Source organism: Grammomys surdaster, unplaced genomic scaffold (genome assembly GCF_004785775.1).
Source record: "Grammomys surdaster isolate TR1022 unplaced genomic scaffold, NIH_TR_1.0 62, whole genome shotgun sequence".
Taxonomy (NCBI): Eukaryota; Metazoa; Chordata; class Mammalia; order Rodentia; family Muridae; genus Grammomys; species Grammomys surdaster.
This window is the reverse complement of record NW_021604564.1, coordinates 23071580-23095709: the sequence shown is the minus strand read 5'-3', so window position 1 is coordinate 23095709 and position 24130 is coordinate 23071580. Positions and strand designations below refer to the sequence as shown.

General features: G+C 40.5%; 1 protein-coding gene across 1 annotated transcript in view; it reads right to left on the bottom strand.

Annotated features, from left to right (window-relative positions):
- Nucleotides 1–7167: 7167 nt before the first annotated feature.
- The window catches only part of Fat4 (FAT atypical cadherin 4), a 126742-nt gene continuing 109779 nt past the window's right edge, over nucleotides 7168–24130 (bottom strand). Inside the window, exons 11-17 of the mRNA XM_028763094.1 lie at nucleotides 23347–23654; nucleotides 20426–20511; nucleotides 19422–19601; nucleotides 18474–18598; nucleotides 16640–16857; nucleotides 12304–12565; nucleotides 7168–10159 (exon numbers count right to left, since the gene is read on the bottom strand). Coding sequence (XP_028618927.1) covers nucleotides 8289–10159; nucleotides 12304–12565; nucleotides 16640–16857; nucleotides 18474–18598; nucleotides 19422–19601; nucleotides 20426–20511; nucleotides 23347–23654 — 3050 coding nt within the window. The 3' untranslated portion in view covers nucleotides 7168–8288. The remainder of the gene's footprint in view (nucleotides 10160–12303; nucleotides 12566–16639; nucleotides 16858–18473; nucleotides 18599–19421; nucleotides 19602–20425; nucleotides 20512–23346; nucleotides 23655–24130) is intronic.

Below are 24130 nucleotides of genomic sequence, written 5' to 3'. Positions count from 1 at the left end.
TTTTATCAAATTTGAAAGAGAAAATTTATTTTGAAACAAGGATCTATAGAGCTATTTTACTTATCTCTGGCAGAATAGTCAGAAAAATATATGACTAGAGAAGACATGTCAGAAAATACTTGAGTCGTTTGTTCACTCATCTTGCCTCTTCATTCTGAGTGTCTTCTTCCCACAGACTATAGCCATAAGGGGTCCTATGTCAGCTCAAAAAGCCCATGGAAATTAAAATGGAAAATCAACAGCATTGCAACTGCAAAGCTAAAGAGAGCTTTGAGACGGGGAGACAGATGTCAGAAGTAATTACTTAGTATTTCAGGACTTTTAACCAATTTAGACATCAGCCTTGTTTACCACAAACTCAGCAAAACATGATCAGTCTGGGAAAATGAGCATATTTTTTTCCTGGAGATGACACCCAATCTGTGACAGTGTCGCCTAAAACCAAGAACCCACTCCAGAATTGCTGTGCTATGACAGCCGCAGCCCAGATGATTAACTCATGGTGATAGTATTCAAATACCAGGATTTTAATATGCACTTAACTAATTAAGACAACAGAAAACTCACTGAAAATATCATAAACTGGACTGTTCTTTAAAGCTCACAACACATTTTAATTACTTTTGAAGCTGAATTTGAGAACCTCATCTTAGGAAACAATTGAAATAGTTCATTACCCTCAATACTGTATGTGGGATTGTTGCTTATCAACTGTGAATTACTGCTTATCAAATTTGGGGGTCATGACCTGTAACCAAGTTGTAACAGAACCCCCATATAAAGAAATAAAAAGAGCAAAGTCAGTAGCGGAAAGCAGAAAAAGGACATTTATTCTATGTGGCCATATTGGAAAGAGAGGTAAAGAGATACAGGAAAGCTTACATGTCGGTCTCTGGGTCCTGAAGTGAGATCAAAGTTTGTATAGTGAGTCATCTAAGCAGTCCTGGTCAAGGTGTGGTCCTACCCACTACTGACCCACCATTTTCTGGGCTTCAGGCTCAACTTGTAAAGTGATCAGAATTGTGTGAAATCTCTTTGCAGGAGATAGGATCCCCTCTGGCTGGGCATATTTTCCTTCTCCCAGAACAAAATTCTATGTAGATACTTATTTCTTTGGAGTCCACTGTTTCAACCATCCAATAGTCAGAATGAGGCACACATATGTCTAGTTAGAATATCATCATTTCTGCCAGGACTTTACATATTTATAGTTTTTAGTAATTTTTCAAAAATTCTAGGGATCTAGGGTTCTAAAGGTTTTAAATTTGACAGGATTTGACAAAGCACAGTTTAGTTGCCCATAACTGCAAGCCTTTGCCTGTCTGAGTCATCTTTATTTGCAGAGTTCTCAGTGCTGGTTGGCAGCCAAGAACTGCTGTTGAGCAAGTCAAAGAAAGATATTTTACATAGAGTCATAGGCTAATGCATAAGGTATAGTTATTCTTTCTTTGAAAAAACACAACGACTAGTTCCAAAGTGACCATTGAATAGAGGATAACATATGTTCTAGTTTTATTTCGATTGTGGACATAAAATACCTTGATAAAAAACAACTTAGGGGAGGAAAGAGGTTTATGTCAATGTATATTGCCAGGTTACAGTCCTTTGTTATAGGAAATCAAACCAGGACCTTTAAACATCAGGTCACATGACATCCTCAATACAGAGAAAATTATACTGATCTAATAGAGGCTTTCTTGGTGACTTGTTTATTTGTTCAGCTTCTCAAACAGTGCAGCCTCTGCCTAGGAACTGGTGCATCCCACTTTGGGAATGGGTCTTCTGTTGGTTAATAAAGATGATTCCCTAAGGGCATGCCCACTGGTCAACCCAATGCAGATAACTGCCCATTGAGAAGCTCTCCTTGTGTGATTCTAGTCTGTGTCTAGTTGACAATTAAAGCTGGCTATCACACCTGCAGGATTTCCTTCATCAGCATAAAAAGTTTCCTCTTCCTTACAACTTGAGGCTTTGATTTTTCAAAACCTATTTAGTAAGGATTGTTAAGTTCTTCAACCTCTCTTCTAACTCATCAATCAAAGATAGAGGAGAAGAAAGGTGAATAGGAGACAGGTATTATGGACCTGTATAAAAGTAGTTCTTTGAAGGGCAATTCCAAACATTAATCAGTAGGAATGGCTAGATCCAGAAGAAACCACGAGGCTTTGCTAAATGAGCAAAAGGCAGCCAGAATACTATGAGAAGTTCTTTGGTGAAATTCTTTGGTGCTTTTCTCTCCAGGAAGTCATGACAAACATCGATCAGATCAAGGAAGACCAGCAAAGTGTTGAAAGGAGAACCAACACAAGAGCATCTTCTCACTGTCTGTGGGGTTATATTTATCAACTTTCTAAGCATCATGTGCCCTCTCAAGTTTCTGTTCCAGGAAAGCATCATATGCCCTCTCATGAGACAGCTTCCAGAAGATCACCATATATCTGTTCTCAGCCAAATATTCTCTCACGTGTCTGCTTTTGCAAAACATCCTCTCATAAGACAGGAAAAGATCACATGATACCACTGAGCTGTTAGATAAATCAGAAATTTCCACTTTATACAACCATCTCTGCTGCTTTAAAATCTGCTGAGGATTCCATGAACTCATTCTTTTCAAGTTGCACATGACAGCACAAGCATCCTTTTCTTAGGGTACCACTCAATTCTCTCTGCGCTTAGACATGTAAACATGCATGCGTGCATGTCTCTGTCACATCCATGCAGCACTCTGTAGTAGATGTTATTTTGATCTTGGTGCCTCAATTATATGAAACATGTTTTCGAGACACTAATGGCCTTACCAAATGATGGCCACCATTGTTTATTCATATTTCTTTTTCTTTATTAGTTCCTTGAGAATTTTATACACTGTACACTATTTTTGTCATAGGCACCCTTTCCCCAGCTCCTCTGAGATCGACCCTTCCCACCCAGCTTCATGTCTTCTCTCCTTTATTCTTTATAGCCATTTGCTGCTCATCAAGTCAAGACTCTCAATGATGGTTCTGCCAAAGCAAGAGAACAAACCTCTGACTTTCTTTTTATCCAAGGCTATTTCCACAATTCACTAGTGTTTTATAAAAAAAATAATCATATGATCTGACTTGGAGTTTTATCCCCTTAGACTCAGCAGCCAGCCATGTCTTCCTACAGATTATCTTTTGTAAAATAATTAACACATTTTTACAGTAGATCTAAATGTTACATTATACAATTTTGTGTAATAAGCATTTCTCTGGTACATTTTATGTTTTAAATTCAGTCAAATATCAAGTGCCAGGACACATTTCAGGCCAGGGCTGTCAGTCTGAGGGTGAGAGGGATGACTTAAGCATGCAGACTGCTGAGGCAAAATGGAATCTTATTTTGATCAACATCTGCATCACATAAAATGTGGTTTCAATTTAAAATTAGGAATCGATGAGACTGCCAGGGAACTTTGTCCATCATTGGTTATTTTATTTGGGCTAGAACAGAACGTAGAATACTACCAATGCCTCTCACCAGGACTCAATGCTCATGTGGCTCACAACAAGACTTGGGAGCTCAGTAAACAGATTCATAAACTAGTAAAATTACGTAGGAACAGGTCACCTGAAAACTGCTGGTAGGGAGTACCATTTTGTAAACTCTGTAGCTATTTCTTCAGACAAGGGGATTCCCTCACACATTGGTGTTAGGAAATCTACTTTGAACATAGCACATGTTTTATAAAGAGTTAAAAGGTCTGGTATCAATTCAACACTTTCCTTTACTAAACACAAGCATTCTTTATCTGTGTTGATAACAACTAGGTGATTTCAGAACTGTTCATATTAATTCTAACTCCATAATGAGTCCTGCATTTTCATACTATGCAGTGCTTGAAAAGACTTCTCCAAGAGTCATCCCCCAGCACTCTACTTGGATCGCACTGATGGTACAACATACTAACCACTGTATTAGTGATGCAGATACGGAGTTGCTTCTGCTCATTCCAAATGATTAAAGTTTAATTAAGATGCTGTTCGAGGACTGCATGCGGTGGTACTAACCTCTGACCCCAACACTTTGGAGGCTGAGGCAGGAGGATTACAAGAGCAAGGCCAGCTTGAGCTACATAGCAAGAGGTAGTCTCAAAGGGTGAACAATAAGAAGATAGAACCTAAGAGGCTTTCTGGGAAATGTTTGACTACCTTGAGATTGAACAGAGATTAATAGCAATGGCTTTGAGCTTGTCTCTTTCACACCACTCTCTCCTGATAAAGCATCTATCTTATTCACTTTAAAAAATATTTTTGTTACAAATATTCGATGCTTAAAATATAAAACTCAATTTTTTTTTAAAATGTAGTCTTCTCCAAGCTGCTTCTCAGGGAATGTTGTGTGTCCATACCACAAGAGTTGGTGACAACAGAATATGGCCGTCTTTGCCATCCACTGCCTGAGAATTGTTCTCATTGATTTTATTTCCCTCTATATCTGGGATGGCAACAGAGACAGTATGGATGAGTCATGGTCACTAGAGGAATTCTTGTTTTGCCTTCTGAACAAAGCAAGTGAATTCAAAGGCATGCTGTGAAGCCCTTCTACAGTGTCACTGCCGGAGCCTGCTGTGGACTGCCATTCACACAGATACTATACCTGTGCTAGCAAGGATTGAACCACTGACATGCTTTCTCTGAACTTCCTAGAATATAATGCCTTTCTCCTCATCCAAAACAAAGAAACTACTGAATTTATACAAAACACCTTGATACTCCTCTTAGACTAACAGACCCTGCAAACCCCCAGCTGTCTAGCCATGTGATCTGCATGTTATTCCCTACACACCACGTGAACAGACAGTGGGGACTTACAGCACACTAGAGGCCTGGTCAGGTGCTGGAACAGCCATCATTACTGAACTAGCTTCTCCCAAGAAAAAGCCAGTCACCTACTTTGAACTACAACTCCCTTTAAAACTGGGTCCACAAGTAAAATGGGAAAGAAAGCCCTGTTCTGCTGAATTATTGAATCAAAAATGTTGAAAAGCAAAAATTCTAACTTCACACTGATTGATTTTACCATAATGCCAAATTTACATAACATGAGACCCTTGCCTGTCTGCGATGCCAGTGATTTGTTCATGGATGGAATGTCTGCAGGGAATAAAGTTGCTTTAGATGTTTTTTTTTTCTTATAAATAAAATATTTATGAAGTACATGACTTTCAATAGTGTGAGGATTCTGCTTCTCATTAGTCTTGTTGTTCATAAGTATTTCCTTAACAACTTGTAGCTGGGGAACTTGCTCCAGGCTCTTCTCATTCCCCATCTTAAAAAAAAAATAATGGTTTTAATTTATCTTAATGAGCTATCAATGAATCAGCTAACTTAGAAAATTCTAGAAACAACCTTGAAAGTCACAGGGATCTTCTCAGGACAGAGTCCTGGGAGCTCTGTGCTCAGCCTGTGGCACAGGACCTGGTAACTACCTCTGCTCCTGGCTGCTAATACAAGCCCCTCTTTCTTCCTGCCAGGGAGTTAAGAGGGCTCTTAAGATTCCCCTTGAAAGTAAATCAAGATATTCTGCTGAGAGACACAAGAGAATGAAAAAAGCAGCCATATTCCAGGAATCCCAGCAAGTCTTTCAGGGTTTATATAAAACTCCAAGTTTGTGATTTTGTGTGTGAACGCTCAAGTGGAGATCAACCATTTATTTTGTTGAAATTATTACCTTGTTAAATCGCCCATCACATCCCCCAGACAGAATATTCCTGCCACATTATGACTTTGGGACGTAGAGTATTGATTTAGATTCTATGTGAGACCTTCGCTACTCAGAGATTTGATTCCTTGCGTAAAGGCTTCCCTCGCATCCGTTGGGGGGTTTGGACTAAGAGGAGAAAATACTAACAATTTCCTTGTAAGACTTCCATTTACCCTGATCTAAGATCAGTGGAGAGGGCAATGAGAATTCAAACTCAGAGAATTATCCGCACCCAGCTCTCCTCCTTTAATGTGTAGCTATGATTGGGTTTACTGGTTTACTCTTAGCTCTGTTTTGAATTAGAGAGTTTAAGGACACCAAGATGCTTCAGAAATTCCTCAGAGGGAAAACAGTTTTCTGTTTTGAGTTAGACAAAGGCATGAACATATTCCCATATTTGGGGAATAAACTTGAAACACTAAGACTCACTGAGACAGTTTGCTCCATCACAGGTGACCCAAAAAGACAAAATTAGATCAGCATCTGATACTATAGTTTAAACCACATTCAATGGTTATCATGATTTAGATTATAATCCATGTTGTAATTCTTATTCTGAAACACAAATAATAACTCCAACATTTTTTAAAATGCCAGAAAGAAATTCAGGCTATTTGGTGCTTTTAGAATCAGAAGATTTTGTGTATGTTGTAAATCCTTCAGCTGTAGGATGATGTCTGATGGTTGGTGTCAAGGAAGCCTCTCAGCAAATACAAGGTTTAGGGCATATATTTAATTCTAGAATGTTCTGGGGAGGGGTGAGGGAAAATTATTTTAAAATGTACTGTGGCTCTTTATAAACAAATAGGTCCTGTTGGGTGCCACTCTCTGTGGAGTCACTTTGCCTTTCTGCATTCTAGAAAAGAGGAGTTAGCCTCAGCTACGAGAGCATGCTCACTGTATAGACATTCTGTGGGAGAGTGATAATGAGTTAAGGATAGCTACATGTAGATCTTCCCTTACATTTCTCTTACCTGCCTTGGACTTAGAAAAATATGGATCTGTACTCTTGAAGAAAACCAGGGCTGAAGAACTTTCACAATTAGCTTTAACTCATGACTGCTTTTATAGCCATAAGCCCAGTCAGAAGCTGTTTCTCATAGAACTGACCTGACTGGGAAAGTGCTAAATAGCGAATGTGCTTAGACAGGGCTCACAATGCTGGTCCCCCAGGACCCTATGAACTTAGATTCAGCTTCCTGCAGAGAAGTACCAGGACCCTGGAAGCAGGAATGCACTGGGTGGCTTTAGGATATCTTTGCTGGCTGTGATGCACAGTTCCATTTTTTAACAGAAAGGGGTATGGTCTCTGTAAGTTTATCTTGCTATCTGTCTCTCTACCAAAAATAATAGTAATAATAATAATAATATTCTCAATTGCCCACATTAGAACAGAGAAAGATAGAAACTGATATTCACCCTAGGACACAGCATTTTAAATAAATATTTTAATTCTATTGTTGGCATTTACAGGTAGAAAGCATACAGTATGTTACAGATATCAAACTGTGAAAATATGAATGTTACATAAGTAACAAATGTAAAAAACACATTTTCTTACCTTCCCTGAAAGCAAGAAAAGTTTCCGGCATAGGAAAATATCAGTATCAAAACCACAGCTCAGGTGTAAAAAAAAAAAAAAAGTTTTACACAGTATTAAAAAATGATCTACAAAACGACAGAAAATAAGAAACGTTGCAATCTGACTTTATATAAATTATAAAAACTGGGTACTTGGGGTAAATGTTGAATGCCTAGAAAATAAAACCAATTAGGGCCTGCATAGGTCAATTTGTTACAATGTTAAAAGCATAGAACTTTTTTCTTCAATAAATAACTTTAAAAATTGTCTCTTAGAAGTGCGCTGAGAACGTTATTCCGGAAGAGGAAGTTGGCAGTGTTCTGGGGACAGTATGTGGTCATCTTGTTCTTCCTGGAAGCCTGAGGTAAGTCAGGAGGCCATGACTGTTCGCACAGAGACACACAAGTGTCAACACAGTTTTTTGAAATGTAGCTTTAAAGTGCGGAACAAAATGACTTAATCTTAGTACCCACCGTCATGTAAAACAAGCCCTTATCGTGTCTGAGCAACATCACATATGTGTCTATACGTCTGAAGAGTGTTAATGTGCAGTCCTTCATCCCTCCAAGATGGGAAGTGCTCCTTCCTGCACTTTACACGGGTTGGTTAAACTTAAATGATCTTACAAGGTAAAACACAACCATAACACTACAATGGAAACAAGCAACCCCACTGTGAAAGGACAAGCTTATGTCTACAACTGTAATGGTATAAAAAACCACAAACCAAACACAAAGCAAAATTTCCCAATGTTGCATGCCCCAAAACTCATCACCAAACAAGATGCATGCAGGAGGATCATTCCGTTCCACCAAGCACATTTAAATTAAAGAGTCGTTTGGAGTCTATGTGAGCAGCTTTGTGGTTAATTTTAAACGTGTCCCTGGCCACTGGTCTATACTGGCCTGTTTTACAAAGGTGACCACCGCTGTTGAGAAGTCACACCGTGTTTTGAGTGTTTCTTGCCCACACATACACCTCACACGTACTGTTCTGCCTCCCCGTCTTTGGGAGCTGATTTAGCTGCCCCGCTTTTACCTTCTTCGTTACCAGCTGCTTTTTCTGGGAGAGAGGCCAAATCTTTAAAGACATCCACATAGTGACCAAAGCCTGGGCCCCAGTTCAAAAGGTTGTCCCAGTTGAAGTTGCCAGCCTGCTGCCCCAGCTTTAGGGTGCTGTCTGCAGCCCCAGACACTGCTGCAGGGGTACCCACCGGTCCCCCCTCAGCCCTGCGTCCATGGTACCTTCTGGGTTTCAGTCTGGCTCCGTAATTATCTTCATCATCTGCATCGGATTCATTGACTTGAGATAACTTGGGCATCCTGGAAGTATAGACCACCGGCTTCTCCCTGTCGTATTCCATTTCTGAGCATGTGAAGGAATCATGGGAGTCACTGTCAGAAGAAGATTCTGGGGCAGGGATGCCATCTGCTGGGTTCCTGGTTCTGGACAGGGGTCTTCTACAGTCTTCTTCAGAAGAGGACCTCCCATGGTCTGCACTGCAGATGCTGGGGTTTCTAGGGCGAGGGGTGTTGAGCCTCTCTACCTCCTCAATGGAGAGTCCCACGGGAGGAGAAGATTCTAGAGGGATCTGTGCTATAGGCTGCTTGAGGCGACTCCCGGGTCTCGAGCTATGTGAGGCCATGGCCTGAGGGCTCTTACTTCTTCTCCCTAGCCTGGTGGCGTAGTTGAACATGCCAGGCTGACAGGGGTCCCCATGCATTTCCAGCGTACCCCCATCCCGCAGAGGAAGGTGCAGTTCCCGGGCTGGGCTGTTCCTGTAGAAAGCAGATGGTTTGGAGAAAGGAGCTGGGCTGTGCCTGGACAGAGGGTTGGGAGTGGGGCAGGCCGAGTGGCTGAGGGAGCTGGTTCTTAACGCCTGGCCATATGAAGAAGGCTGGTATGTCAGACTGCTTGCTCCCAGGGGCATAGGGGACTGCCTGGCGAAGCCCAGAGGACTGTGCCTCTGGATGGAAAACTTAGGCGTGTGGCTTCGGAACTGTTTGTAGTGCTGGATGATGTCTGCATCTGAGGGCGCGATACTGCTGGCATTGTCGATGTCGTAGTGTTCAATCTCCTGCTCAGGGGAAGCCAGCGGGGCACTGGGGATGGTCTCTGAGTTGTGGGGGATGTCAGTCTCATCAAAGATTAGGTAGGGATTCTCTCGCTCTATGATGTCTGGCTTGGGATTCCCCTCAGGTTGCTTCCTGACAGCTAGATCATCTCCATAGGGAGGGATGTTGTCTGGGTCATCAAAAGCCACATTCTCACTGCCCTTTTTCTTCTTCTCCTTTGGCTTCTTTTCCTCTTTGGAGTTTTTGGCCATCTTTCCCCTGCACTGGTTGCATAGAATCAAGCTGAGGACTAGCAGCGCTAGGGCTGTGGCGCAGCTGCCCACAATTGCAGGCACAGCCCACAGCGGTAAGGAGATCTCATCTGGACCCTGACTCTGGACACACACGTGTCCCCCGGGACTTCCAGCCTTGCACACCTTGCCCTGAGGACAGAGAACACCGAGGCAGGCCACCACCGTCTCACAGGTCCTCCCAGTATGTGACTCTGGACAGCTGCAAGTGTAGCCAGAGAGTAGACCTGGTTCACAGCTACCTCCGTTCTGGCAAGGGTGGGATGCACAGTCACCAGGAGGGACACATTTGTAGGCATACCACTGGTTAATACACAGAAGATCACCCCAGCAGGGGTTGCTGGCACAGATATTGGGACCCCGACAGCCGATCTTCACTGAAGGGTCGGTTTTGGAGATGGAGGCCAAGCTGTGCTTCCCACTGAAGGGCAGGCTCTCTCCGCCATAGAGCACTGAGGCGATACAGCCATTAAAACCTGTCAGGGCTGTAGAATAGGAGGCAATTTAGAGAAAAAACAACCATTTCACATCTCAGTGCTGAGATCTGAAGAAGAGAAGCCCCCAAAGTCACCCAAGAGACTCTCAGCCATGCTCTAGCTCAAAGACAGGGAATGCATGTCCTCTGAGACTAACTCAGATCCATGTAGCTCGGTAACACATGGGGAGAATCAGAGCATTTAGGAAGATCTCCATAGCGAGAATTGTCTTGATCCTCCTCTCCCTTTTCATTCATTTAACGATTTATCAGTTTATTGGTTTGATTCTTACAGACCAAAGACTAAGAGTTACTGAAAGATCAAGTTTATTTTATGCAATCAGAAAGAGCAAAATCAAGGCCAATTGCTACAACTGCAGTCACTGACTAGACACCTTCCAAAGAGGCAAAAATGGGCCCTTGTGGATCAAAAGAAAAACCTTAGCCATAGTGTTTGGGGATTTCTTAGGATGGGGTGGTAGCTTGGGCACCCACGTTGCAAATGGTCAGGATGCAGGAGTCAGAAAACAAAAATATCCCAAGGAGTTTATTAGTAGTGAATAATAATGATAGAAACAACTAAGAAATTCTTGACTGGGCTTGAGTTCACTGATGTCAGAGAGCTCCGATCTGAGGGCATAAGAATTTACTTTGAGTAACAGACTAGTGGGATCTATACTGTCTTGATTTCTTACAAAATCCGAATAGATGGTGCATATCCTAAAATCCATTAAATATAAGGAAGGACTTCTAATCTAGAATTTATTGTTATGCTTTAATTCTATTATTGGTACCACATTTTGTGTTTTTCTCTGTTCTGAGACACTTTCCCACCCAAGAGACAATTGTCAGTCTGATGTACTCTCTCCAGAATTTCCTTGGACATTGATTCCTGACTCTGCGTCCCTGGATTTTGGCTTCTTTTCCTCTTTCTTTCAGTGGCATTTTGAATTCTTTGAAAGTTCCACACATTTGTTCCACACATTATTCTTTAAACCCTCCTTCCCTTTTGGAGTTGCTCGAGGTTAGACCCCTGGCTTCCTATACACCCTTATCTCAGGAACACCCACCTGGGACCACCACCCATCTTATCTACACCCACCGACACTCCATTACACACACGGCGCTGACATCTCTAGCCCAAGTCTATCCCCATTCCCTCCCATCCATTTGATGTCTTTCAAAGGTGCTTCAAGTCCATTTGTTCCATAGAAAACCCCAGGATTCCCTGAGATCTGCTTCTCTGTTCTCTTCAACAGTCCCCTTACTTGGTAGCACTAAGCTTGTTCGAGATGAAAAGTCAGAGTTCTCCTGTATCTTTACTGAAGATGACCTCCAGATCACTTTGGGTCCATTTACTTGGATATCACACCTTGGCCATCCCATTAAAAAAATATCTTTCCATAATGTAGTGGTTTCCAGATACTGGCTGCTAACACCTGGTCCTAGAACTCCTCTCTAAACAGCCATTCTCATAAACAGCCTGAAAGATGGTCAATACCATAGCATGCTTAACTGCAATGCTCATTAAAATCTTAATTGCTCTTCACTGTTCTGCATGTGAAATAAATAAGTCCACACTTTCCAACCAGAACGCCCTCTTTTATTCCCCAGTTTCATTATCTGCCTCCGTGCTCACATTTTCCATCAATTAAACATTTAAATACTCTTCACCGTCCTTCTGACTTAAGAACACACGGGTCTCTGCATTTCCTTTTGTACCACTGACATAAAGTCACATCTATGCCCTGTGAGGACTTGATGGATATTTCTTACTCTGGTCTCCTGCGTTACTTGGGAGACCAACCGGCTTTGACGAACACAGGAGTGAATAGGCAGTGTCCCTGAGGACAAGCCAGGTTTCAGAGCAGTCCATGCTTAAATCAGATTTCAGCAGCATAGATGGAAACCTTTAACGGGAGTGATAGGGCCCTGATCCCAATCTCTCTAAAGACAGTTATGTTCATGAGAAGACTCATCATCACAGTATCAGAAATCCAACTGCTTTTGTAAAATCTACACTGTGATAGAATTACGCTGTGGAAGCGAGTCATTACCCCCATTCTATCCCCTGTTCACCAGAAAAATCACCTTCATTTTGAAGAGCAGATTTTCCTTTGCTTTATTGTCTTCTGGGATATACTAGGCATTTACCTGTCTGAGTGTCTCGATGGGCTTGGTTGGGGGGTATTCCTCCCAGAGACATGGAAAGCACCTCGATGCCACCAAAGTCCTGTGTGGGGTGGACGATGTCTCTGTTGTGTATCCTGTCTACAGACAGCACGGTGGTGCTTCCATTCTTTGAGATCCGGAAGGTATGCCAATGGCCGTCGGCAATATATGCTTCTGGAATGATGCGCTCCACTTTGCCGGCTACACCTGCATCTGACGTAAAGTGTACTTTGCCGTTCTTAATCTGAAAGATGCATTAAAAACAATGCACAGGTCAAACATGATATCCTTAAATGAAAATGACGTATTTAAAATACAGAGCAACCTAAAGGAGTTGGTTGGAATGGCTGAGGAGTCTGTGGGATTACAATGTGCTCACTTTTATCATCATGGCAATTGTAAACAATATAATTACTTATTTACTAATTCTAACAGGTTTTAGTTTTATAAGGAGTTTCCTGAGGGTCATCTAACTTTCCAGAACAAAGCTGAAATATTGAAGTGACTAGGTAGTCTAAATAATCGAAACTAATTGAGATTATTTGTATTTCATGGACAGAGGGAAGCATGCTAAATCACTAGGTTTAATAAAGAGGCTAGAGTGGTTTTAAAACATAAAATAGAAACTCACAAGTCCAAAAAGTGAATAGGAAGCTACAAAGGGCAGAGCAGTTGGAAAAACAATGACAAAGTAGCTTTTCTTCGTGTCCCACAACAAATGGAATTTTAGGGAAAATGGGGTTCATGATTTCATTTCCAAGGTGGAATATCATAAAGTAACAGGGAATTTGGCCAGGCCTTCACTACAGCTGTCTGTTCAATTTATCTAAAGGAATTGGATGTCTGTCAGTTCACCCACTAGAACACTAGGTAACAGGACACTCCAGTTTCCAACTTGAAAGTTTCCAGTATTATGAACTGATCCTTTAGAAAATTAATAATTTGTAAGGCAAGATGAGCCCATGGGTCAGAGAGCCCTTCCCATCCCTGCTGCCAGATAAGACTGCTGTCCAGGCAAAGAAATGCAGTGACCCAGGAGTGACTGAAGGGAAAGCGTGGATTAATTCTGTGTATCACTCAGCTCAGACACCATGTCTATATGTAAGGAACACTTCCAGGAACATATACCAGTCATATAGTAATATTTTAATGTGATAATTCAAAAATAAAAATATTTTTATAGCTAGAGAATTGGATCAGAAGGTAAAAGAGCTTCTTTGTAAGCATGAGGACCTGAGTTCAAATCCCCAATGCCCACATAAAAAGCTGGGCACAGCCACATGATGCCAGCACTGATGGGAAGGATCTTGGGAGCTTTCTTGCTAGACAGCTTAGCAATATGTAAGGCTCCAGTTTAGTAAGAGACCCATCTAAAGCAATCAGGCAGAGAAAAATAGAAGAAGACAAGAAGTGTCATGCTGTGGCCTACAGTGTATGCACCTCTCTTACATGCAAACACCATACACTCACACACTGCATATGTATATGTAAATGTCAAATATATATACATATATATATGTATATATATATATATATAAACTCATATATATATATATATATATGTAAATTAAGTTATCAGAGTGGAAGCATTCTAGAATTCTCCCCTGGATTATTATTTTAACTATATCATCAAACACTCAATCATCCAGAACCTTATGGGAATTAATGTGTGTATGTGTGTGTGTGTATGTGTGCATGTGTATGTGTGTGTGTATGTGTGCATATGTATGTGTGTATCTATGTATGCATGTGTGTGTGTGTGTGTGTGTGTGTGTGTGTGTGTATGAAAGAGAGAAATAGAGACAGAGACAGAGAGACATAAAGAGAAGCGGGGAGCTCAATAAATGAAGAGTTTAAGAAATGGTTAGATGGTGAGCCAAAAGAAACAAAAACCATGGTTCTTGGCTGGGCAGCAGCTGACATTAGAACAGCACATTCTGTCCCAGCCTTCCTCAACTGCACTCCAACAGGCCCCTTCGTCTCCTGCCCAGCATGGCTTCTTTCTGGGTCCATTTTGCTCTTTTTATTTTTCTGGCTGCTTTTTCCTTTTCTACTTATTTCACCTGCCAAGCTCCTTAGTTTTGAAAACTTGCTACTCACAATTTTCTCACTAAATGTCATAGCTGCTATTTGCTAGTTATTTTGCCCAATTCTTTTTTAATTCTGTGACACCTTGTTGAGGAGGCACAAGCTGCCATCCTATTGAACTTCATGGTGACAACGACAGACCCTAACACTCAGCTGCTTCCTGACGGAAGCTCTCACTTCTTCAACCGTGTTATACATCATCTGAATGTCTTAGCTGAAGGAGAGTGCAGATAGCAATGTGTCATATGTCATTTAAATGGCGTCTGGACTTGGAAGCAGTGTCACGGATAATCTCATGCAAAAACTGTAGTGTGGCTTCTCAGAATGGAGGGACTTTGAGCAGAGTCCTGTCAGTGTCCCCTCCCAGAAAGGCCTGGTGTTCTAGGAAGCAGAGTCCACTCTCTTTAGATCCTGGCTCTTTAGGGCATGTCCACGGCTCTCTTGATATCTTCTGCCATCATTGCTTCTAATTTGCTTTTGAATAGAAATTATAAAGAGCACATATTGAGTACAATTCAAACACTTCTTTGTTTCATAAGTTATACTGATTGAGGAACCAAGATATTTGTCTAAGTAATGAAAGGAAAGTGAAAATGTGAAGATGTCCTTATAGGAAATCAGGGCCCTCAAATTCCACACTGACTGACATTTCTGATCGCACGGTTCTCCATTAGGGAACTATTTGTATTTTAGGGTGCTCAACTCTAATCTCCAGCAACTACATGGTAGTAACAACATCACCGTCCAATAAACAACATATCCAAAAAGGGGGTAACACTCCCACCTTAGGGAGTAATTACATCTAGAAACAAATGCCTAAGGAAAATAGATACTAGTAGATCACCAGAAAAAAGAGTTAATCTTTTTGTGCCTTACTGAAAATAGACACCTAAGATATAGCGGGAAGAGCTGGCTGCACTGAGAAACCTGGAAAACCAAAACCTAAAATTTAATGATAAGAATCAATTTGATTTTAATATTATTTGTGAATTAAATCAAATAATTGCTAACACCATTCTGTGTATTACAAACTTTTGATACGCAAAAAATAAGTCAGTAAGTATGGGTTTGTTGTAAGAATTTTCTAAAATCAATACAGAAGTATCAATAAAATTATAAAATACAATGTTTTTGTTAAACAGTTGATGGAACTAACTACAAGATCTGTGGGTGAACTGTTGCTAATATCTATATGAAAGACTGTGGTTCTCATTTAAGACTCTTAGAAAGTCACAGGGGTGGGAAAAGGATGGCTCATGGCTTGTGAATATCTGGTTTTTACTTATAGCCATAGAGAGGAAACTAGAAGTAAAATCCTAGAGAGAAATCCACTCTTACTTTTGAATACATATTTCAAAAATTATTGTTTTGAGTCTTTTTATTTTATTTAAAGTGGGAAGAGCAATGGCTCAATGCTTGCTATACAAGTGTGAGAGCCTGAGTATAGGACTCTAGCACCCATGTCAATAGCTGCAAAGGAGTCAAGCAAATCCTAAATGTACATGGTCAGCCAAGAAAGCAGACAGGTGAATTCCAAGCACAAAGAGAGACCTTGTTTCAAGGAAATAATGTAGAGAATGATAGGACACCACCTCATCTCTGTCTCCATAGGACTGAGAATATAGCCCTCACGCAGGTTCCTGCCTCTCCCCCCAACCTCTCCCTTCCCCTCTCCCTCTCATCAAAACTTATTTGGAGAAACAAAAAGAAATTTTACTTGCAATAAATACCAAATACATTCAACTTCATGGATTTTTCCTAGGTGATGAATGAAAAGTGTATTTCAGAAGAAAGTCAGATAATTTCCAAAACTTATTCTCATCTTAGCATTTAACTTATGTTAGCAGTGTTTAAAATAATTATTGATGAAATATAACTCTTCATAATCAAGGTACACTCTTCATGTTTTAGTTTGCTTACAGTAGATGGGAAAGTGATGCTGATTTTTATCAGGCAAAACACACTTGATAACCTATCCATTCTGGCCTATCTGACAGTTGACTTCACTCTAAAAGAAGACACAGGTTTAGAAACTGGCCTTCTCAGGTTTTATTTTTTACACTGGCCCAGGCCCTGGAAACATTTAGGATGGATGATATTGGACCACTGCCAAACATTAGAGAGAACTCTAAGACTTGTGTAAAGAAGACAGCAGAATTTGTGGGGAAGTGACCGAGCCCCCAGAGCAGGTAGGAGTCCTCTGATGGGTCACCATGGGTTCTTCTCTCACCTTCACCGTGGTATAATTGCTGCTTTCCTGGATATGGATCAAAATGCCATTCTCACTCCGAGTCCTGAATTTTACTTCCAGGCTGTTGACACCAAAAGGCTCCAATGCGGCACCCCGTATGCTTTGAGTCAGCAAGTATTCCCGCTTCTCGCTCTGGCTCATGTGGTAGTCCAGACGACCTTTGCCTTCTAATGACAATGCAGTGTCTGGAGTGACAGCTAAAAAAACAAGAAGAAAGGGAGAAAATTGAAGGCATTCACTGGATTTTTTAGAGCATTTTTCAGAGTGGCAGAGAGTATTTAAAAATGACAAAAGCTCAAGTTTCTAAAACCACTGTCCCTGGTCTTCCTCTGAGAAAACAATTTCCATTTGTGAATAATTTTGCCAGTGTATTTCCAATGGTTGAATCCTTTTTGGGTCTGTGAAACATAAAACCCCTTGATGACAATCATTAGTCACTTGGGGACTCATCATCTAAACTCTTTGCTATGGGACAGAAAGCCTGGACACGGAACACACAGCCAACTGCTAAACTGCACAACTCAAGACTTGACCCAATTTCAATGCATTCCTGAAATTAATAAGCAAATATACTTTTACAGTTGGAAATCTTTGATTCTTTAGTCTTTTTACCCTCTAGTCTCTGATTTTTAAAATTATGGACCCTCAAAAAGTATCCAGTCAAAGATTTCCACTTATAACTAGCTCTACCTGAGGCCATTGTTATGGAACACATCATCAAACCTGATAATAGAGTCCCGGTTCATAAGCAAAACATTTACTTCATGAAAACTAATAACATAACTCAGGAAGGGATGCTGGGGAAATGGAGTGATCTCTGCCCTGGGTGCACTCTACACAGATAAACAGAGTAATATGAGCAGAATTATTTCTAGGCTTATAAAAATGAATCTCTCTCTCTCTCTCTCTCTCTCTCTCTCTCTCTCTCTCTCTCTCTGTTTCTGTCTCTGTCTCTCGCTGTGTCTCCGTCCCTCTGTCTCTCTCTCTCTCTCCCTCTCTCTCTCTCTGTTATAGCCAGGATGCTAAGATACATCGATATTAAGATATATCTAGGCTGTCTGCCTCTAATATCTTCTGGATTATAATACATTCCAATTCTGTCACTCATTTCTCTTCATTCTCTATAACAGTAGCAACAAATTGTTCCTTTAAAGGTCATCAGGTGCCTGTAGCTGAATTAAGTAATAATCGTTCATTTCAAAATAAAACAGTTCTTATATAGGCAGCCCTAAGGGCTCAGGGTAGAATAGAATACACAGCTTTCCATTAGAGAGCAATTCGTTGCTGATGACTCCAGTATTATGGATACTTAATCACCGTAAGATTAGAGATTAAACATAAAGTCATTAATGAGCAGACTGAGATAGCACTACTCAAAACCAATTTAAGTTAAAATAGACTGTGATTTTTATTTTTAACACATTAACTACCACAGTGTTTGGAGCTGTACACTATTTGGTAATACTGCAGGTAAATTTTTTTTCTGCCAGATATAAAAAATTGTGACCAGAGAAATATTGCTTGACCATAAACAATATTGATCTACAACCTCAATATAGTTGCTGAAGTTTTAGAGTTCCTAACTACCTGATATGTGACATAAAATAACCCATGATACATTTATAACATGAAACTAAGTCAAGTTCTTTGATTCTTCAGAGAAGAGACCAATTTATAACCACTATTGTATTGTACCCCACTTTAAATAATAATGACCATGTTAGAGTCCAAATGCAGTAACATTCTTGGGTGCACCTATAAATACTTTCTGTGGCTGCAATGGAGCTCTGAGAAGATGAAAATGGCGACCTACATTTTTCACAATACTTCCCAGTCAGGCCCTCCATGCACTGACACTGCTGCCATGACCAGAAGTCCACACAGGTGCCACCATGCTGGCAGGGGTTTCGAGTGCACGTGCCTTCTAGTCTAGGACACCTACAAGAGAGTCACATAATGGAAGGGTGAAGCACCAAACTGGAAGAAGGAAACTTGTCTTGAAGCAGACACGGACTGATCAATGCGCGTAATGGAAGCTTGCAGGACGTGAAGGGGCTCATGCCAGCTACCCTGCAGCAATTAAAGACATAGAACCCCATAACACAACCTAACACACATTAAAGAAGAAAGCTAAATAAAAGACTTCATACAATGACAGCTAAAGGTGACAATTTCTATAAGGGCATAATGGTCCAGAAATCCTTGAATAGGATGGTCCAGAGTCACATGTTAATTAGGCCCATGTGTACTCCACAAAGACATGTGTAATTCAGTCTTATTCACCGCCTATTTACAAGCCAGGTATGACACCAAACATGTACATAATGGGATGAAATAAATCCACATACTCATGGAGAAGAGCTTTGTCCCCCTGTGACAATAACAGACAATAAGGGGAACAGGGTTTACATAGATTTTTAGCCAGAGCTCCTCTGTATAAATTTAAGAGTGTATGAACATAGGGAGTTCCTGTATCTTCAGATTGAGGGTAAGGGAAGGACTTTTATATTGAGATCTCAATGAGTGGTAACATTTGAGATCATTCCAGGCTGAGGAAACAGCAGTATGAAGTCCTATTGTGAACTAAGATCACTGGATGTGGGAAACAGCAGGGATAGAGTGACCAGGAAGAGGATGCAGACAAGTTACAGGTCAGGCCACATCACAAAAGCCCTGTCAATCAGGAAAGGACTCAATTGGAGCCTTTGAATGCTCCATTGTCTACATTTGCATTGTTTAATGATAAGAAATACAATCTTACTGATCAAGAATGCCTTGTGCTGCCAGAGCCTGGCTAGGCTCCAGGGGTCGTCCATTGACAGCAAACTCCATTACACAGCCCACGAAATCATGGCTCTCCACTTGCCCCCTCCTCTGAAGGATTGGCTCCAGTGATCTGATTCCTCCAACAGTGACTCGGTTTGGCTGAACATCAAGAGTCCTATGTGAACATGAAAGGGAAAAGATTTCAGAACCCGCACGGCACATTTTACTCAATTACTTAGCTTTTCGGAAATGAGCATCACAGGTCAACATCCATTCTCAAAGCAGGTGCTCCCAGGGTTACTTGGTCTTCATATTACAAAAACAATGAAACTTATGAAACTATATTTTCAACTATCCGAGTTGAATGCACATGGCCATGTTGTCAGAGAAAGAAAGAGAGAGAGAGAGAGAAAGAAAGAAAGAAAGAAAGAAAGAAAGAAAGAAAGAAAGAAAGAAAGAAAGATGAAAAAGAAAAAGAGCGTTGTAGTGAAGACCAAATGCACAGAAGTAAAGACTGATCTCTGTGGTTCTCTAAGGCCAAAGCAAGCCCTGAAGCATATTGATAAAACTGGGTGAGAGGTCACTGTGCATTTCCACTTCTCTCCCCTGACAAAGTTCCTTATGCCTTCGATTGGCCAATGCTACAATTCAGCTTGAAGTGCTATTAGAAAACATGCATTAATTACTGCACAATGTGAAGAGAATGTGTCAGATTGAGTGGTGATCATGTCTCACAGGCTTGAAGAATTCAGGAAAAATAAAAGCACTTCATAAAGGACAATCTAAGCCGCTCTTGCTGCAGTAAACACTGCATTCCTTATCTTTGACTCAACCTCTAAACTCAACATTAAAATAAAATTTCCCTGGCATTCATTACTTTTTAGAATGAATATCTCTTTAAGGAATTGAAGAAATGTTAAATCTGGAGAATACTTATTTTAAAGTTCTTGTAAATCTTAATTTCAATGATGACGAGAACAGAGTTATTGTTTTACTTACCAGTCGTCTGACACTGCAACATTACTGACAGTGCAGTAGCCTGGCTCTTGATTCTCTGAGCAGGAGTCCACAGTTAAAGAGGCTGCCTGTAAGCAAGAGAGGGGAACAGTCACCACGTGCCTTCTGATGACATCAGCCTCTCCAGTAGATACTGCTAGCACTGCTCTCATGTGGGGATAAGTGAAATTATTATTCCATGATTTTCTTGATTTAATGTATACTTAGCACACCACATAACCAGATACCAGATCCCCTTGGTATATCTAATTTGTGTATAAAAATATGATGGATGAGGCTGTTTGAAAACAGCCTCTCCTTCTGCTTCTTTTATACAAGAAAGAGCTTTATTCTTTCTGTAAAATCTCAATTCCATTATAGTACAATTTTAATAAAAATATCTACTCTATAATCCAGTGTCCTAATAAATCTTTCAAATGTTTTTCAAAAGACTTGTTCTACCTGTCTTATTTACAAAGAGTGCATAAACATGTGTGATATATACTATAATATGTGGCAATTTGTACTTTAAATATATTTTTCATTTTAATTGACTATGATTATTTCTATGCAGTCTATTATGATCCTGGTTCCCCTTCCTCATCTCCCTGTAAAAATGGACAAACATCAAGTAAATGCCCCGACTGATGTTAAGAATTATTATTTCCGATAACACTGGCAAACTCCTGTATCAACAGATGCATTACTCTATGCTCAGAACCTCTCATCAATGTTTCAGTCACAGCCAATAGCCATTGTCCTGTAAGCTGAAGGACCATAGCCCTCCAGTTGGAGCATCCTGTGTAGTCAGTATATGGATAGACCACTTGATCAGTAAAAAGCCACCAATGGTGAAGAGAAGACCCAAGAAGCTGATTGAAGAAGCCAAGGTCTTCCCTATGGACAATGGCCAAGGAGACTACATGTTGGGAGAACCAACATTGCATTTCCCCATTATTCTGTTCACCATGATAAGACTGATGACCACTCCCTGATCATCAGTAAAAGTCACCATATGTCAAAGCTTTCCTATTTCAGTTAATAGCATTGTGTGTGAGGTTCAGTGTGTGGCATTATACTAGATAGCCCATTAGAGGAAACCCAACACCATTAGCAAGGGTAGACTTAGTGCCTCTCCTGGTTCAGTGAAAGGATTCTTCTTAAATTCACTCTAATAACAAGGCACATTCTTCTGAAAGAAGTACAACCACAGCACTGCCTATGTGTGACTGTGGGTCATGGGTTGGTCTTAGTAAACAGCAGGAACACCACAGGGGTATAAGCAAGTACCATCAGCACATCTCCCTTGCATGAAAGCAGGGCAGACATCAGGTTCCCTGTCTTAAGTATAAGGCCACAGTCAAGATGAAATTAAATAACGTCAGTTTGTTAAATCTGCTTGTGAATCTTAGGGGCTATCCAGCAATGTGGATGTTTACAGGGAAGAGAGTTTTTATAATCGTCTCCTCTTTCAGAAACCATTAATACAGTCCGTTTATCACTACTGCCCACTGAGTAGTAAAATACTAATATTAAAACATACTATTCATTCACCTTTAGTATATCTAACCTCTATTACAGTCTCCAAATCTCTTGTGAGCTACAGGAATACTTTTCTTACTTTCCTCTCAAGTAAACTATAATGAATACTAGCATTTTTGGGAAAAATCCACCATTCCAATCCAGTACAAGATATTTATGTCCCGCTTTTTTATACTCGTTGGGGTGATTTTCTCAAAAACTAAGAGACACCAACCTCATAAACAATGTTGCATTTCAGAGATGAACACAGCATTGCAGAGCAGGTATGCAAAATATTGACCAGTGAATACCTGGTCAGCTCTGGCTGGCATCTGTAGTGGACACTCTCAAGATGTTATATATATACATATAACTATTGATGATAAAAATTAAAGATGATATAAAGGCCCTCGTTACTCATGCAATTTAATCTTTAATCTTTGGAATTCTTTAAATACTTATCATGGACACAACCTCATAACACCACATTTCTCTAACCAATATATTCCATCTTTTCCTGTTAACAGGAGTGTAATTTGAGACATCTCTGGTCTGGCTATCTGATGATAAAAGCCCAGAGCCTAATGATTTTGCCAATGTCCCACAATTTTGTTTTGAAATGTACAATGTGAGAGATTCAAAATCAAATAGGAGCTTTTTGTTTCTGCATGTTTCCTGAAGTAAGGATACATCTTCCCACTGTGACCAAATTAGTAACGACAGAAATATTTTCTTCACATTTAACATTGCGCAAAACTTGACCATGGTCCAGCTCTGGCTGCAGCCTTGGACAGAAGGGCTCGGCAGATGACTGTGGCTGTGTCTTACAATGAGGTAGATTCGTTCAATACAGTGTAACAAAGCTGGGCAGTGGTGGCGCATGCCTTTAATCCTAGCACTTGGGAGGCAGAGGCAGGCAGACTTCTGAGTTCGAGGCCAGCCTGGTCTATAGAGTGAGTTCCAGGACAGCCAGGACTACACAGAGAAACCCTGTCTTGAAAAAAAACAAAACAAAAAAAAGTGACAAATATTAAATATTATCTTTTTCTAAGTTTTTTTTTAAGTTTCAACCCCTTTTGTCCTTACATTCAACATGCAACATGAATTGCGTGTTCTCTGATTAGGTTAATGATCCTTGAGACAGAAAAATGATCATTTTAAATGTAGTCCTAGGCTGCATTTAATCATCTGAGCAGGGTGGGCTGCTAATGCATTTCTCATCCTTAATTCTCCCTGAAACTTCAGCATAGTTACCATGAACCAAAGAAAGATATCGGCTCTGAGGTCACATAACAAACTCGCATATTATCCTGTGATGTGGACCTGTATGCATGTTTCCCAGGATGCCTGGCTAACTGGCTGCAGTGCAGAGAAGGGATGCTGAGGGAGAAAAGATGCCTCACCATGCCTGCTCGCCGCGCAATCACTGTGTGGAACTGTCCATCCGACACCTTCTTCATGGTGGTCAGTTTGTACGTCCCACTACCCAGATTATATGAGAATCTGAGTCTTTCTTCAGCAATTTCCAGAGCCAGGAACTCTGCCCGCTCTCCTGTCTGGTTGTCATAGTTATAAAGCAATAAAGCATGACTTTTGATAGTCGCAAACTTGACATAAATATAGTTGTTGTTGGGGTCCAGGCTGGGAAACTCCATGTATGACAGTTCCTCAAATCCATAACTGTTCAGCTCACAGTGCTTGCCGAAGACACCTGCAGGGAAGAGAAAGGACACTGAAGCCCTGCTATGTTTTCTTAAGTTATTGTTAACAAAATATTTTCAGTTAAAATAATGAATCATGCAGTTAAAAATGTCTTGATCACCATCCCTTCCTCAAGTGCTATCCAAAGTTGCCCTTCTTGTAACTAATTGAAGATCCACAGTCATAACTGGCATAAAGCAAGCCCTGCTCACAGCATTGCAAAAAGAAGACACAGAGAAGTATATGGCTTATGAGAGAGATGAGATGCTGATGTTGCTTGATGAGTTAGGAATTCACCTCAGTATGCCACAATTTTAAAAATTAAAGACAATAGAAAGAAGTACATTTGAAGAGAGTTCTTTCCCAAAATACAATGAAAATTAGTTTGTTGATGCTTGTCAAGTTTACTATGCTATAATGTTCAATGATAATACTATTCTTTATTTTATTTTATTTTATTTTATTTTATTTTATTTTATTTTATTT